The following is a 14,764-nucleotide window of genomic DNA, read 5'->3' as shown; positions in this document are numbered from 1 at the left end:
GAATGTTAATACTGAAACAAAATTCACGTGGAGTGAAATTCTGCTCATGATAGCATTTAAGCGTGAAATAATTTTTACTTTCTACGTCTCGTAATCAAATCACATAACGATTTCCTATCAATCTCTGCATTCGAACAGATATTTATATAATCAGCATTCCCCTTGGAGCTCATACACGCTTCCAATCCATGTGCATTGCCTGAACCGGAAAGTCCCGTAGCTAATTAAGCAACAACAATGGAACACGTGAGACACGTGGACGACATAAGTTCTGAGAGTCGCGGTCGGATCATGTGCAATCGCCACGATCGATGGATCACGTATGGCCGTAAATTTTACAATCTATCTGCCGCGTTTTGGGTTCGGGTGTCTCGATCGGGCACAGATCGGAAAACGCGACTCGTTCGACGAATACTAAGAGTATTGGGCTTCCGGGGACCGGGTGTCGTCTACACACGTCCGTCCACAGCCGAAGATTATCTCTTCGAGCCGATCAAAGATCACCGGATTTCCTTTAAGACCGCGATTCCTAATTGGAATTCCAAGAGGAACCTGGCTTCTATGAGAATTGCACTTTTCGGGCCTGTTGTTCGCAAAAATTTCGACTGATTGATTTTCGGGGTATTTTTGGATGTTTCAGTGATTACAACCGAAAATAAGTATACATAAAGTATGGAACTTTAAAGAAAAGCGTATAATCACGAAAGGGATAGTTTTTCGATCCGGGCGATATTTAATATCTCATTCCAGTCGATTCATGTTAGTATTATTTACTTCCTAATCATCTAGTACCATTACTTATTTCCACTGGAAGAAAATAATCGAATGAAAATTTCTTTTCAAGCCTAAATTGCCTATACATCTATGTACTACCTAATCATAGCATGCTATAATAATATAAAAGGACACTTCTTAGATACAGCAACTTTTCTTCTCGAAAAAGAAATAATCAAACACTGAATTATTCTTGATAACAATCACACTAAAATTTCAACTTATTTGGAGTTTGAACAAGAGCATAATAGAAAATGTATTTTAAATGAAACCCTTTTTGATTCACAAAGTATTACTTTTTAACAATACTCTACAAAGAGAGTTTTAAAACTTGCACAAATTATTAAAAATTTTCAAGCATAAAACTTCTAACGTTTCTATCTCAGAAGATGATCATGATCATTAGAATCTGACAATATATCATTGTGTAATTACCTAACATATTAATGCAAACCTAGCTTAAATACTATAATACAATAATATAGTACAATTTTAATATGCAACAACCCTTCTCTAACAAAGATTAGTTGAAATCCAAATTATTTCTTTATCGCACACCTACAGCATTTCTTCCCAAACTATATCGACTTAACTGGTAAATTCGATTAAAAAAATCGATTCCACAAGGACCAACAATGGGTTTCACCGCGCGAATCGTCGTCAAACGATCAGGACCGGTTCGAATTCGTAACGAGGCTTTTGTACGTGATTCGAACGAGCATGCGGGCGCGTGCAAAGCGAAATCTGGCCCGTGGGAACGAACTACGGGTCTTTTTCGTTCGAGTGCCGACCATAATTGCCACGCCGCGATTGATCGACAAGGAGGAAAGAATGAAATCGGCGAATATTCGCCTATGAGAATCAAACGCGACATTCATCCCTTTGTTTCGATCTGTCCACGCGATTCTAAGATCTCTTGATCGGCCAATTGAGTCTCGTTGACCCATTCATTAATACATCAATGTAGTCAAATCGAAATAGTAATAAGTAGACGGGACTTTTGACATGAAATAATATCCTACGGTATTATGGTATGTATGGTATGTAGTTCTCAAGATGCTTTTATAGACTCGATTCTTCTTCGATCGAAGTCGCTCCCTCGCTGAGTATTATTGGAAGATAAAGGACGAATTAACTCATTCTACTCGCAGTCTTAATATTTGAAGATTACAAGGGAAAAATACAATACATTATACTACCCATTCTTCTTTTTTTTTTCCTTTTACAGAAGAACGGTTTTAAAATTCAGCAGGTCAATCAATTTCATACATTTCGAACGAGTTAATTCGTCTTCGTTGCTTGATATATTAGCCCTTTGTGGTTCCGGTTACATTCGACATTTTCATTCCAAGTGATTTATACTCGAGAAGTCACTTTCAAAATTTATATGTAATCTGGTTATAGTTTCATAGTCTTTCGTAATCGATAACCCATCTGTATTAATATAATTCCATTAAGTAAAATCTTAAAATCTCAATCGCTGTTGTCTAGTTTTACTTCTACTCACCCCTGCTCGAAGAACTTCGATGTCTTCTGCGCCTGGACCTGCTGCAAGATCTCGCCTTCCGGTCCTCTACGTGCACACCATCTACAGTATCTACAGGCGCTGGCGGCGCCATTGTGTCAGGTTCTACGAGAACTGTGGGGCTCTGTGGTTGCTTTCTGGAGATGTGGTCTTTGTTCGAGGAACCTCGATCTTTGCCTATGAAGGTGCTGATCGAATGCCTTCTGCGACCTGCTGCCGCTGATCCTGTCGCTGGCAGCGTGGATGAAAGGTTGTAGTACCTGAAATAATTTCAACAACTTAGTGACAATTCGTTACATTAATATTAATTAATAGACAGTAGGTGTTTATGTACATTTCTATTATATTTATATTATTCTCACTTGATTTTATTACTGACCTAGCGTCATCGACACCAACGAAGACCTCGTTCGAGTCTTGATCATCGTCATCGTCATCGTCGTCGTCATCGTCATGATTGTGATTATCTCTGGCCAATCCACAGTACACCATATCATTAGACAGCAGCTCGCTAGCGGACTTCAACACAGCTCTGCTTCGGCCTGGACGTCTTCTGTCGTTCTCAGAATGCGAGTGTGACCTGTGGAGAACAATACGTTAAGTAGTATTTTGTATTTTTATCCCTTGCAAAAATTTTATTTTATTTCTTGTCTTCAACAAAAATAAGAAATTCCAGCCAATTTAAAATTTACAAAACTTCTATAAATTCGAAATTCTAACCCTCTTATAGTGTATCACGAGAAAGACTCAGGCAAGCTGTCAAATAAGTAATACTATTTATTTTCACATCTTAAATCTCATCACACAAATATAACGTAATTATCGCTATAAAAAGTCGAGAAAGTATATATTTTTATATCTGATATCAGAAATGTAAAAATAATTATCTTCCGGTTCGTTCATTTTATGTTCTCCATTATTTCATTAAACTGCTAAGACTTTAAACTTCAGCCAACTGCTCACATTATTAACCAACTACCACAAACCAATAATAAATCCAAAACACACATAGTTCAAACTTCTGTTATATCACCAAACAAAAAAAAAAAAAAAAAAAAAAAGAAGAGGAAGGAAAAGTCACCAACCTATGAGGTAGATACGGCGAGGGTGGTGCAACATCCGAAGGTCTTGGATCACCTTTCAGGAACTGCTGTGTTCTTTCGTTATCTGCATTGGCGCTAACAGATCTGAACAAATTTCTGAAACTCCTTCTCTGATTACCAGGACCACCATGAGCGCCGTTTCCGCACTGACCAGTTCCATTTCTGGGCAACATTGGCATCTTCTCTTCTGTGGGCGTGGAGGCGCCTGAGGTACTGCCTCTGTTATTCTCCTGCGGTATCAGAGTGCTTGTGGTGGACGTGGAGAGGACGCTGGCCGACGAAGTGGTGCCCATTTTGCAAGGACGTCGCCGGAACAGGGCCGTCAGCCCCGTTGGTCCCTTGGAGGGCGGCGAGAAGGCGACGCTCGTTGTCGACGCAGGCGTCGTCGATACCGACGACGTCGCCGTCCCGCTCGACAACGAGAAATACGAAGGATTGTCTGTGAACATGCGGATCCAAGGTCATAGAACCTCCTCCGCAAACTCGTACGAGGACGCTTTCTGCCTTGTTGTTCAGTTTAATCTCTTTTTGGCGTCATTTCACGATTTGATATTGCAAATACAGTTGTGATAACGAAGATGAATTAGATTGGAAGGTAGAAGGGTTTAAAGCTTGAAGATTGTGTGGGTTAAAATTAGTTCGATTTAGAGAATGACATTTTCTCTGTTGACGAGGGTCTAGGTGATTTTAGGTCAGCAACGTTTTGTTCGTTCTGTCAATCACGAGGATAAGTGATTTGTTGTTGCCCCGTCACACTTGAGATAATTTAAATGATTTAGATTGAAAGGTAGAAGGTTCGAAGTCTCGACGCGTTATATTAGTTTGATTTAGAGAGTAACAATTCTCTGTTAATAAATGGTCCGGTTCTTTAGGTCAGTTTTTATTAAACACAAAGTTGAACGACGACTCGTTGAATGTCTCTTTTCATCGACCACAAGGGTAGATCATCGATTGTTTCATCTGAATACACTTTTATTCGGAAGAACAATTTATCCATGAAATAGACGTATGTCCCAATACTTGAATAGAATTATCGACACTTTGAATGGTCACCAAGAATTTCAATAACGTAAAATGTCATTAATATCGGTTAATATTCACGTTATCACAGATCTGAATTTTTCACAATATTTTTCTACGAGGACAGGTAGGATAGAGCACGCGTTAGAGTAAAAAAGTGGAAAAGTATTCACGACTAGACGAACACAAGGTCCACCTGAGACTGTTCGGTTCCAGAGAGATACACCATGCCTATAGGACGCCATGAACGATTCGAATGGTACTTGAAAGTGGGGGGATGGACCGGACGTGGTATTGTCCCCCACCCTGTAAACCAGAAGCGAAGAACGAGACAGCCGTACGCGGCACCGGAAGTCCGCCGTAACGTTGTGAACGATCCGCGCGTTATTACTCTCCGAAGATGAATTGACCTCGTACTGTGGCGAAAGAAAAAAAAAAGGAGGAGGAACGAAAGGGGAAAGATTCACGAGGCGAGCTTCCTGCGAAAACGAGATGGTTTCGTGTTTGTGAAAATATTTTCCAGACGATCTTTCGATCTTGATTTAAACGTCGACTGTGTCGGTGGCGGATCTTGTGGTATATACATATAAAAAGATATATATATATCTTTTTTTTTAATTTGCAAAACGTCGACTGTCTAGGTGGATGAGATTACTACGTTTTTTTTAAAACTTGTGATTGACGTATGGGGCCCTTTAATATTTAATAATCATAAAATTACATTTCTGGAACCTCGATCGCGTCATATAGAATCATCCTGTTATAATTTTCTTTTATATTCTTGCAATCTTTTCGATTGAAGGCTTGTAGAGTAAAATAAAACGCTTGTTTTACGGTAAAGTTCAAATTAGTTATCTCCTGTTGTTTGTTATATGCACGCACAATGGTCACGTTATTGTAATCGTCGTTTCTCGTCGCAAAACCACAGTGGAAATGATTTCTAAGATAATGGAGTAATAATATTGTACAATCTTAAGAAGCTTCAATTCGCTACGATTAACTCAGTTAAAAGTTTGAAATCTCATAAAATGAAATTCAAGCTTCAATATAATTAATGAGTTTCTCCAGCTTCGTTGTTAGTTCTTCCCTTTTTTATTTTGCAATTCGATTCTTTTTTGCATTTTTATTTCATTTTTCAATCGTTCGTCTTTATCTTTACGTTTTCTTTCCTTCGATAAATTAACTAACTAATAAATTCACGAAATGTTGTTTTGTAGCGAAGGAAAAGATAATTAAGAACGAGATATAAGAGAATTGTAGATGGTTTTTGAAATTTGCATGATCAGTAGGGGCTACGTAAAACGAATACGGGAAAGGAGAACGGTTTCCAAATACGTTCGTCGCTTACGAATTTACTGATCGAAATCTTTCACCAGAATTCTACTTCTCGCCGTGCACTTTTCGAACGTGTTCGAAAATTTAACAAGTATCCTAAATATCTGATCTTTCTTATGTTCGTTGAGAGCTTTGACTTTTTATTCGAATTTCTGCCCATTTGAATATTTGATCTATGGTAAAAAATAAAGGTTACCATTTATTACGTATAGCTTATAAATAAAACCTTAAAAGACAAGAGGAAAAGCATGGAATAACTCGCGAAAGTGTAACTCGCGAGCATTCGTAAAAAATCTTTTTTAAATGCATTACACGTGTTACATGAAATTTTTTGAAATATCGTTAGCTCTGTACCAAATTAAGAATCAACGACGCGAAATTTAATTATACTCTACTGTTTTGTAAAATATTTTTGCTGTGTTTCCGCGAGAAAAGAGTACGCGAATACAGAAGCTTTGAGCGTGTACAGTACGAGCGACGTGAAATAATTAAAGCCCTCAACTTCAACGTGCAGCTTCTTAAACGTGCAAACCAGGCGAACGAAAGAATTCAATGAATACAGAGTATACAAAGAATACAAAAGGGATGTAAAAGAAAATTGCAGGAGAATAAATTCAAACTATCAGAATAATGCAATAATTCTTATAAAGTTTCAAACTTTCTAAAGATCCTCGAGCAAAAGGAATCTTCAATGATCTTCCACCGAGGAAACTAGACCGAGTTAAAAGATTCAAACTGGACGTGGAAAGAACATCAAACAGAACGATTAAAAGCAATCTCTGATTTTCTAGGTTTAAGCTTCTAACCAAAAGACCAGAAATTTAAAAAAAAAAAGGGAAGAAAACAAATTGTCAAATGAAGAACAATAGGGGAGACCTGTAAAACGATCGACGAAGCTATAAATAAGAACGAATTAGAAATTCTTGGCGGCTGTCTGAAATAACGTTCCCGGCTCTTTCAGGTATACATAGTCGATTTGAAGCGGCTGATCGAGGATTCGTCGGCAAAGACATTAGCTCACGTCACTGGCGATACGCGAAAGGAGAGAAGGAGAGAAGAAAAGTGCATCGTGAGGGTGGAATACGCGGTAGTCGTCCCGCGATACGCGTGATTATGCGTGAAACGCGTGACTAGGCTGCGAAAACGTCCACGAGATATACGTGACCGCAGATTGGTCCAACAACAGGCGATGCTTACCGACTGCCATGCTGACCCCTTGCCACCAGGAACCTTCGCTGCTCCCGTCTTCTGCAACAGGAACAACACGATGCATTTCGATCGTTCAGGTGGAAAAGAAATTAAAAAAAGGTAAAAGAGAATGTTAAATACAAAGATTATTATACGTGGGAAGAATCACTGTATTTCATCGCTATTTAACGCCATTAAAGAATTATTATTATAACTTAATAATATAATATAATATAATATAATATAATATAACATAATGGTTATATATATGTAGCCTACCTAATAGAATTATTATAAATGACGAATTTATTACTTTTTGGAATTTTTATGCATTGATACTTACAAAGTATGAAGACTATTATTCGTGGGAAAATACATTTTTATCGCTATTTAACAATAGAGTCACTGGAGTCAAGATAATTCGTTGTTTAAAATCCGCAAATTTTCACAGAGCTTTTATAATAAACGTAGATTTATAAGAATGCATTTTTGAGAATTTCAATATCGTTAGACTTGTATCTCCGCTTATATCAAATAATATTTTCATGTACTTTCTATTCCGATTTCTTTCGTACAAATCTTATATCTTAATCGTTATTCGCCCCAGCGTCGAAGAAAGGAAAAGCAGAGGAAAGTGGAACGAGTTTGAAGATTGCCAGCCAGTGCACTGTTACGTCGCTTGGACAAAACGTGAATGGGACGGCCCGTGGCCTGATCTCAGTTTCCTACTGTTCTACCCCGTTCATACACCATAAACCTGTCGTAGTTGTCGTCGACACTCTCTTCCCCGCGATCGCGCTAAATATAATATTCCCGCGTATTTTCAGCGATGAATGAAACTACATGCGACCTCTGAATCAAAACACCTATGAAACAAGATGAAAAGTTTCTTTCGGATAGCTTCTTACATCTTTTATTTTTTCTAAGGTTTTTTTTGCGTCTCCGTTTTATCGACATGACACACTAACATCATTATGTAGGGTGGTTTACTGTGAACGGCTTTTATCCTGTAATTAAACAGGTTTTAAATTTCGTTCGAAATACGCGTATTTGTTTAAACGGCGCACTTTATTGCTCTCATTAATACGTAGTATAATTCACAGAAAGTTTTTAGAGAAGTGAATAAGAATCGAGCGAGAGTGAAGGAAAAACAACAAAGCCAAGGGGTTGAAAATCTCTTTGATAAGAATTCATTCCTTTTTACTTAATAAACTTTAAATTCGATTTAAAATACGTGTATTTGTGCGAATACCACACGACTTCATTTATATCACTATAAATAGCATATATCCAATGTTAGGATTACTCACTTACTATACTTGTATAGAATAAATACAATGACCGTGGTTGGAAATTAACATTTACTGCACTGCAGCTTTAGCAAGCCAGTCTAATCGTATCATCTCCTTAAGGATTAAGGTCGTGCAGAATCTACGAATATTAAAAGTGCAAAGTGCAAGTGCAATCTTTAAGTTTCTCGCTCTAGCGATGATCATACCGAAGTCTGAATTATAATGATTGCAAATTTAAACGAGCAAAGTGTAAAATATGAACAAGAGAGAAACAAATTATGAGTTTATCGGAATTGTAAATCATTTCACGAATTCATGTTGTTTTCTCTTTTTATTATTTTTTCGTACAGGAGTCCATCCTGGCCGAGCTCATTACAATTCCCGTGATTTTCTGACGGTGGCTCTCCTTGTCTCAGGCCTCATAACGTTAGCCGAAGGTGTTACAAAGTGTAATTTTATTCACTGACATGCAACGATAGTTTCACTAGCGTGCTGCTATTAAATTCTTGCACAACCGCGTTTTCATTCATCTTCATTTGCATCCATAGAGCGATATTTCGATCGATCGTTAAACAAGAAGTTTACGTCTGTGTCTTGCGTGTATTCACGTATGCGCGTATATATGGGAATAATATTTTCCACCTTGTTATTCGTATTTAAAGCGTGAAAAATTTTGATTCTACAAAGTATTGTTGCATTATTTTTTATTTACCTCCTCGTCCTGTCAGTTTGACGAGCTGTCAAGCAGCCAACCAACATTAATTACGTAAGGTAGAACGCCCTAATATGTAGTCGCAACTCGATACACGCACGCCAACCCCGTAGGCTTCACCGTGGAACACGGTAGAAATACTTCGTTCAAAGTTACCTCAGAAGCGACTCAGCTTGAAGTTGGACGAACGAAGTTTAACTTATCGAAGTTAATTCGTAGTCCCGTTACTTGCTACTTCCATTAACTTCGTTCGCTTAAGTGCTAGCTATAACGAAGAATAATTACTAATTTCGTTAGAATATTAATAGCATTATTAATTACTAGAAAATTAACCCTTACCATAGCAAACATTCTAATAATTATAAATAAAAAATATACGCTTATGGAAATTATAATTTTTAAAATTGTTTATTTTTATGAAATTGAACATTTTGAGAAAGTGCTTAAGAAATTTAAGGGATCGTGTATGTAACGAATTATATCGATTACTTCTGCTTGCTATTTTATTTATTTTATTCATTATATATTTCACCACTCATATACTACATGTATTTCTGCATGTGCTTCTTATTCGCCCCTCTTGGCCTACAAACTTGACTAGAATCATTTAGACCAGTGTATAAATTAAATATATGTGTCTTACCTATGTAGATTAAACGTAACTCTACATTAACATTGCTCTTGTTATTACTTTATCAACAGTGTCGACAAGTGGTTTCTTTTTATTTTCCTATAATTCCTCTCAACTTTTAATGTATTTATATTCTGCGCATAGTATATAGTTCGTTTTACAGCGTAATACATTATAACAATATAGTCCACAATTACATCTAAATCTATAAATTTGATATATAAAGTTAATCTACGTTCGACTTTGCCCAAGTGTCACATAAAACACGTCCCGTAGCCCGGATAGCACACCCTCGTAGACTCCGCCAGTTTCACGCAACGTCCACGTCCCAATCTCCTACATCATTGCGAAATTCGCCGCAATTACCGAACTTCTCCACCGATAACTCTCTATGCTCCAATTACATTCTATCCCTCGGTTACTCGAAAATTTACGTCGTTCGCCATGTTCCCCATCTAATCGCCTGCAGATCCATGGAAATTCGTTTCCACAGAACTCGTTCGAGGAATACCGTGACCGAGAGTTGGTTGTTCCGTCGTTCTCGAAGCGGGCAGACTCGCGGCGAACTATTTTCGTGCGGCTTCCGTCGACGAGCAATAAAAAGGAAGAAGAAAGAGAAGCAGAAAGAGAGAGAGAGAGAGAGGGAGAGAAAAGAAACGGCAGAACGTGCCAGAGAAGAGAGAAAGAGGAAGAAGAAGAAGGAAAGACACGACGTTAGGGTTATCGTTCCCATGAAAGCTCGTACAAGCTCTGATTTACTCTGCTGTCCAAATGGATCAGCTGATAGGACGAATCATCGTCACTCCGTTGTATAAATTGCCTCGAATTCGTTGCATTGCCGCGAGCCAGAACGATTCGTTTACTCGTTTTCACCTCGTTTTCACGTTTTGTTGGAAACACGACTATGAACTGGAGTTTCGTTGGTGAAACACAATCTGAGGGGGAAATGGGCTTTCGTGTCTTTATACTTGATCTGATCTTGTTATAGTCGTTGCTGTAGTCACAAAGCTTCTTTTGTATTGTTTGCTACTTTTTGTTTATTAATTCTTTTTGTTAGACACAAAGAAACACGTTTGATTCTTTTTCTCTTTTTTTGTGAAGATGACGATTAGCTCGGTGCTTCTTCTATATTGTCGGTTAAATTAATTTGTTTAAAACCTCTTCACAAAATATTTCTTTTCAGAGAATATTAAATGACAAATTTCCCCCTTTAGTAATTTTATCTTCGTTCGATCGATTTTTGTTAATACGAGTATAATCTTTTTGTAGGTAATAACTTTAATGTTTTTATTGTGCTTGTTACGTCGTCACGTTGTTTGGATTGCTGCTATTTTTCACCATATATGCACGTAGTTACCGCCATTATCTTTGAATTGTCCTCGCTAACTGTGTAGCTAGTTGTTTCATTTAATTCACGTCCCTTATCGTATATACTCCGTATCGCTTTGTATTCTACCGTAATTTCTACTGTTACATAGGGTGCTCCAAAAACAATTTAGTCGATATTCTTTCTTTCTTATAAAACTAAAAATTTTCCTGCAACGTATTTAAAAGAATAACGAGAAACCGCTTCTGAAAATTATTTGAGAATATCGATGATTAATTCACTACAGTCATTAGTTCCCACGAGCACCACGAACGCATGGCGAGTGACTGCCAAACGATTCGTAGCGCACCAAGAATTTTCGAACGTGTTCGGAATTCCGTGAAACGACTTTGTGAATCTTCGTTCAGCTTTTGTTAGAAACACGACGATGCCAAAAAATAGTTCTTAGCTTGAACAAGAATATAAATGCCAAAATTTGAAGATTTGAAGTCTGAGGATCTACGTGCGAGGATCTTACGAACGAGGTAAATGTTCCTAAAAAGAAACGAGGTCACGACCATAAAAATTCATGAATCGATACACGAAATCTATAAATTTTAAAACCCATGAACGAAGACCTATAATCCATGAATCCCAGAGTCTGCTAATTCTGGTCAAGTACATAAATATAAAAATTGGTGAATGCTGGAGTCCTAGATGTCACGAACTAAGAAACGCATGAATCCTGGAATATGTGAATTAGTATGGAACCCATAGAAACCATAATTTGTACAATCTACGAACTAACGAAGGAGTCGATGAAACCTAGAATCTATCAAACTTAGAATGTACGAATTCTAAGATATATGATACCTAAAATTTATAAGATCTAATATTCATAGAATCTGAGTTATGAAGATTAAAACGCATTCCGGAATCCTAAGATCTAATATACTAAATTTCCTGAATCTTAGTATCCTGACATTTACGAACTCGTGACTTGAGACATATACAACGACGAAAAAAAAAAGGTACTCGATTGCTCTTTTTCGAAAGAGCAACGTGCAAAACACGCGCAGCTCTGAGATTTACGTATCAACGTAATTTACGTACTTGTTAATTAATGGCGCGTCACATGTAAGGGAACAACCTCGCGTAAAAGTTAATGCGCGTACGTCCCTCTTATGGAGGCACGTGCATCGTTGCTTGGATGCGCTGCTTTTTTCATCGTCGGCAGGTGCTGCACTGTGGTGCACCAGCTACGTACAATAAATTAAGTGCAGTTCAGCTTGACCCGGCAGCGATCGACGAACTTCTTTTTTACCTTGAGACAAAAATAGCAGCGTGTTTGGCGTTTCGTCTGGTTTGTGCGAAATTTTCAGCTTTTCCCGACTACTCTGTCCTCTTTTGGGAAACAGATTAAGAAATTGGAATGGAAGTTTCATGGTTAAGCTCGAATTTCTATCTTATGATTCAGAATTGGAAATAGAATTGGAAACTCTTTATGAAGAAGTTCTTTTAGTTCCTTTAAGAAAGAAAATAAAAAATGAAAGGACGACCATTTCACAAGGCGATTATTTTTATATTTAATTTCAGTAAATTGTTCTCGTTATATATTATTAACAATATGTGCTTCGTAAATACATACAGAGAGGGAGATAATTATATTTTATATTTTCTGAGGATGATCTTCAGCTTTTTTAAACGATGTTGTATATTTTCTATAACATTAGTCGATCTAACTAAACATTCTTTACAAAAGAGTATTAACCTACTTATATCGGAAAACCGTTGGTTTAGCAGATGCTTTTACCTTAATTGGTCAAATTTAATGTATGTTACATTTGTTAAATTAAAGTTAAAATATCTACAAACACCAACGGATTCTCGGTATAAATAAGTTAATACTTTTTTATAAAGGACGACCAGACGGATCGATTAATGGTACAAAAAATATACGGTACCATTTAAAACACTCAAAATCGCCTTGAAAATAAAATTCCATCCATCCGATAGGTTCCTTAAAATGCAGTGTAATTCATTTAAAATGATAAATAGACAAAACCGATATATCACGAGTTATTCTAGACTGTACTTTTTATTGACTTACCCTATATATAAATTGTATGTAAACGTGATTAACAAATTTGGAATTTGATAAATTTTCAGATCGTGCTTCAAGTTTTAAATTTTGTGTTAAATATTCTCCTATTTTGTACACATATATTATCTTTATTTTCGGTTTTAGCAGCCAAGAAATGGGCTCGGTTTTACACAAGTCTAAAATATCTGATTCAGATTTCGCCACATGCATTCGTTGCACACGTTCCCTATCCTATACCTATCCATATACAATACATATCTACACGCTAAGTGGCATTTAATCTTAATCTTTTGCTAAAGTACTATACTTTGGCTTGAAACACATTTGCACTCTATTCCTCCTTTTTCTATGTCCTTTAACCAATCCACGACCTGATCATTTATTCTATCGCCCCTCCTTTGCTTTTCCCCTCCATCTGGTAGTATCTAACTCTTCATGGTCTTGCGCTACATTTTCCTATTTCATATTTCTATATTCATTCTCTTTTGTATTTGAAAGATTTCTCTCTAACGAAGGAAAACGTATGTATTTTTTAAATATAAATTACCCGAATGTCTGAAATTGCTAAAGTTTAGATTGGTGTTTTATCTTCCCTTAAACTTTAAAGATCTTCTTTTAAATTTCCTTATTCTAATTTCCAACAATCGTATTTCGCTGGTCATATTTAAAAACGAAGTTAAACGATGTTAGAAAAATCGTTGCTTCGTTCGATAAAAATTCTTATTCCAACTTCCGCGATGGACTGAAAGTCAAGTGTTTCGTACGTGACACGCATTTTCACGCACGTCGTTTGCTGATTACACAATACACCGCGTTTATGACTCCCTTCTTGGACCAACGCACGCACTGCACATGCACGTTCCATCCTCGGATCATCCACTCTACGTCGTTTCTCATGGTTCAAGGTCTCACGATCGAATTCGGTGCAAGCACGTTTTGGTTTCTCTTTTTGGATCTCGTGTACTTTCTCTTAGAACGATACCCGAATTTATTAGCAGTATCACACGAGACCAGAAATTCAACGTAATTAATACGTTGTAATTTAATAAAATGATGCATGGTGTTAGCGAGGGGAAGTAACAAAGAATAATTGTACTGTAAAATTTTAAAACTGAATATGACTCGGTATTAATTTGGCAAAATTAGTTTAGGAAGCATAATACACCTAGGTACTTCTATAATAATACTGAAAGGTAGTTATCAATTTTGTAGAATGATCATCTTTAACATAAGAGAGATAAGGAAAATCGATGTCTCGAGCAAGAGGCCTGATCGATACACCTTGCACGACCTTTTCTCGCATTCGTTTGTACTATCTTTCGAATTATCTTATGAAACATTGACGATTATACAAATCTATTTTACAGTTCATAGTCTAAAAACAGATGCCCAATTAAAATACCGACGAACGTCATCTACGATAAAAAAAGATTACAAATTATTTTTGTAACTAATTTTTTTAGATACTGTATCTATCTATCCTAATCAGAATTACTAAATCTCTAGTGAATAAAATTCTTTGCCTAACATTGGTCTCACGAATTATTTATGGAATAAGTACACTTCATTTTCTTAGAAATAATATAATAACTATAATTTTCATTTTTAAGTATAATTAATTACAGCTTTAATATTACAAGATGATAATACTACGAATAAGGTACTTATTTACATAACGAAGTGGTAATTTCTTTCGAAACCCTAACGTTCAAACCTCCGGTAGTATAATTTTCCATTTCCTTTCCACTCGAAATATAAAAAATCGAAATACAAG

At 36.7% G+C, this 14,764-nt stretch overlaps 2 protein-coding genes across 3 annotated transcripts in view; one reads left to right on the top strand and one right to left on the bottom strand.

The window, feature by feature from the left end:
• Window positions 1–14,764, top strand: part of LOC132916426 (caspase-1-like) — a 223,250-nt gene that overhangs the window by 120,895 nt on the left and 87,591 nt on the right. The window lies entirely within an intron of this gene.
• The window catches only part of LOC132916256 (phosphoinositide 3-kinase adapter protein 1), a 45,643-nt gene that overhangs the window by 28,221 nt on the left and 2,658 nt on the right, over window positions 1–14,764 (bottom strand). For both annotated transcript variants that reach the window (XM_060976099.1, XM_060976108.1), the window contains exons 2-5: window positions 6,955–7,005; window positions 3,385–3,841; window positions 2,679–2,879; window positions 2,282–2,559 (exon numbers count right to left, since the gene is read on the bottom strand). In XM_060976099.1, coding sequence (XP_060832082.1) covers window positions 2,282–2,559; window positions 2,679–2,879; window positions 3,385–3,841; window positions 6,955–6,964 — 946 coding nt within the window. In that variant the 5' untranslated portion in view covers window positions 6,965–7,005. The remainder of the gene's footprint in view (window positions 1–2,281; window positions 2,560–2,678; window positions 2,880–3,384; window positions 3,842–6,954; window positions 7,006–14,764) is intronic.

This window comes from Bombus pascuorum, chromosome 1 (assembly GCF_905332965.1).
Source record: "Bombus pascuorum chromosome 1, iyBomPasc1.1, whole genome shotgun sequence".
Taxonomy (NCBI): domain Eukaryota; kingdom Metazoa; phylum Arthropoda; class Insecta; order Hymenoptera; family Apidae; genus Bombus; species Bombus pascuorum.
This window is presented reverse-complemented; position numbering and strand designations above follow the sequence as displayed.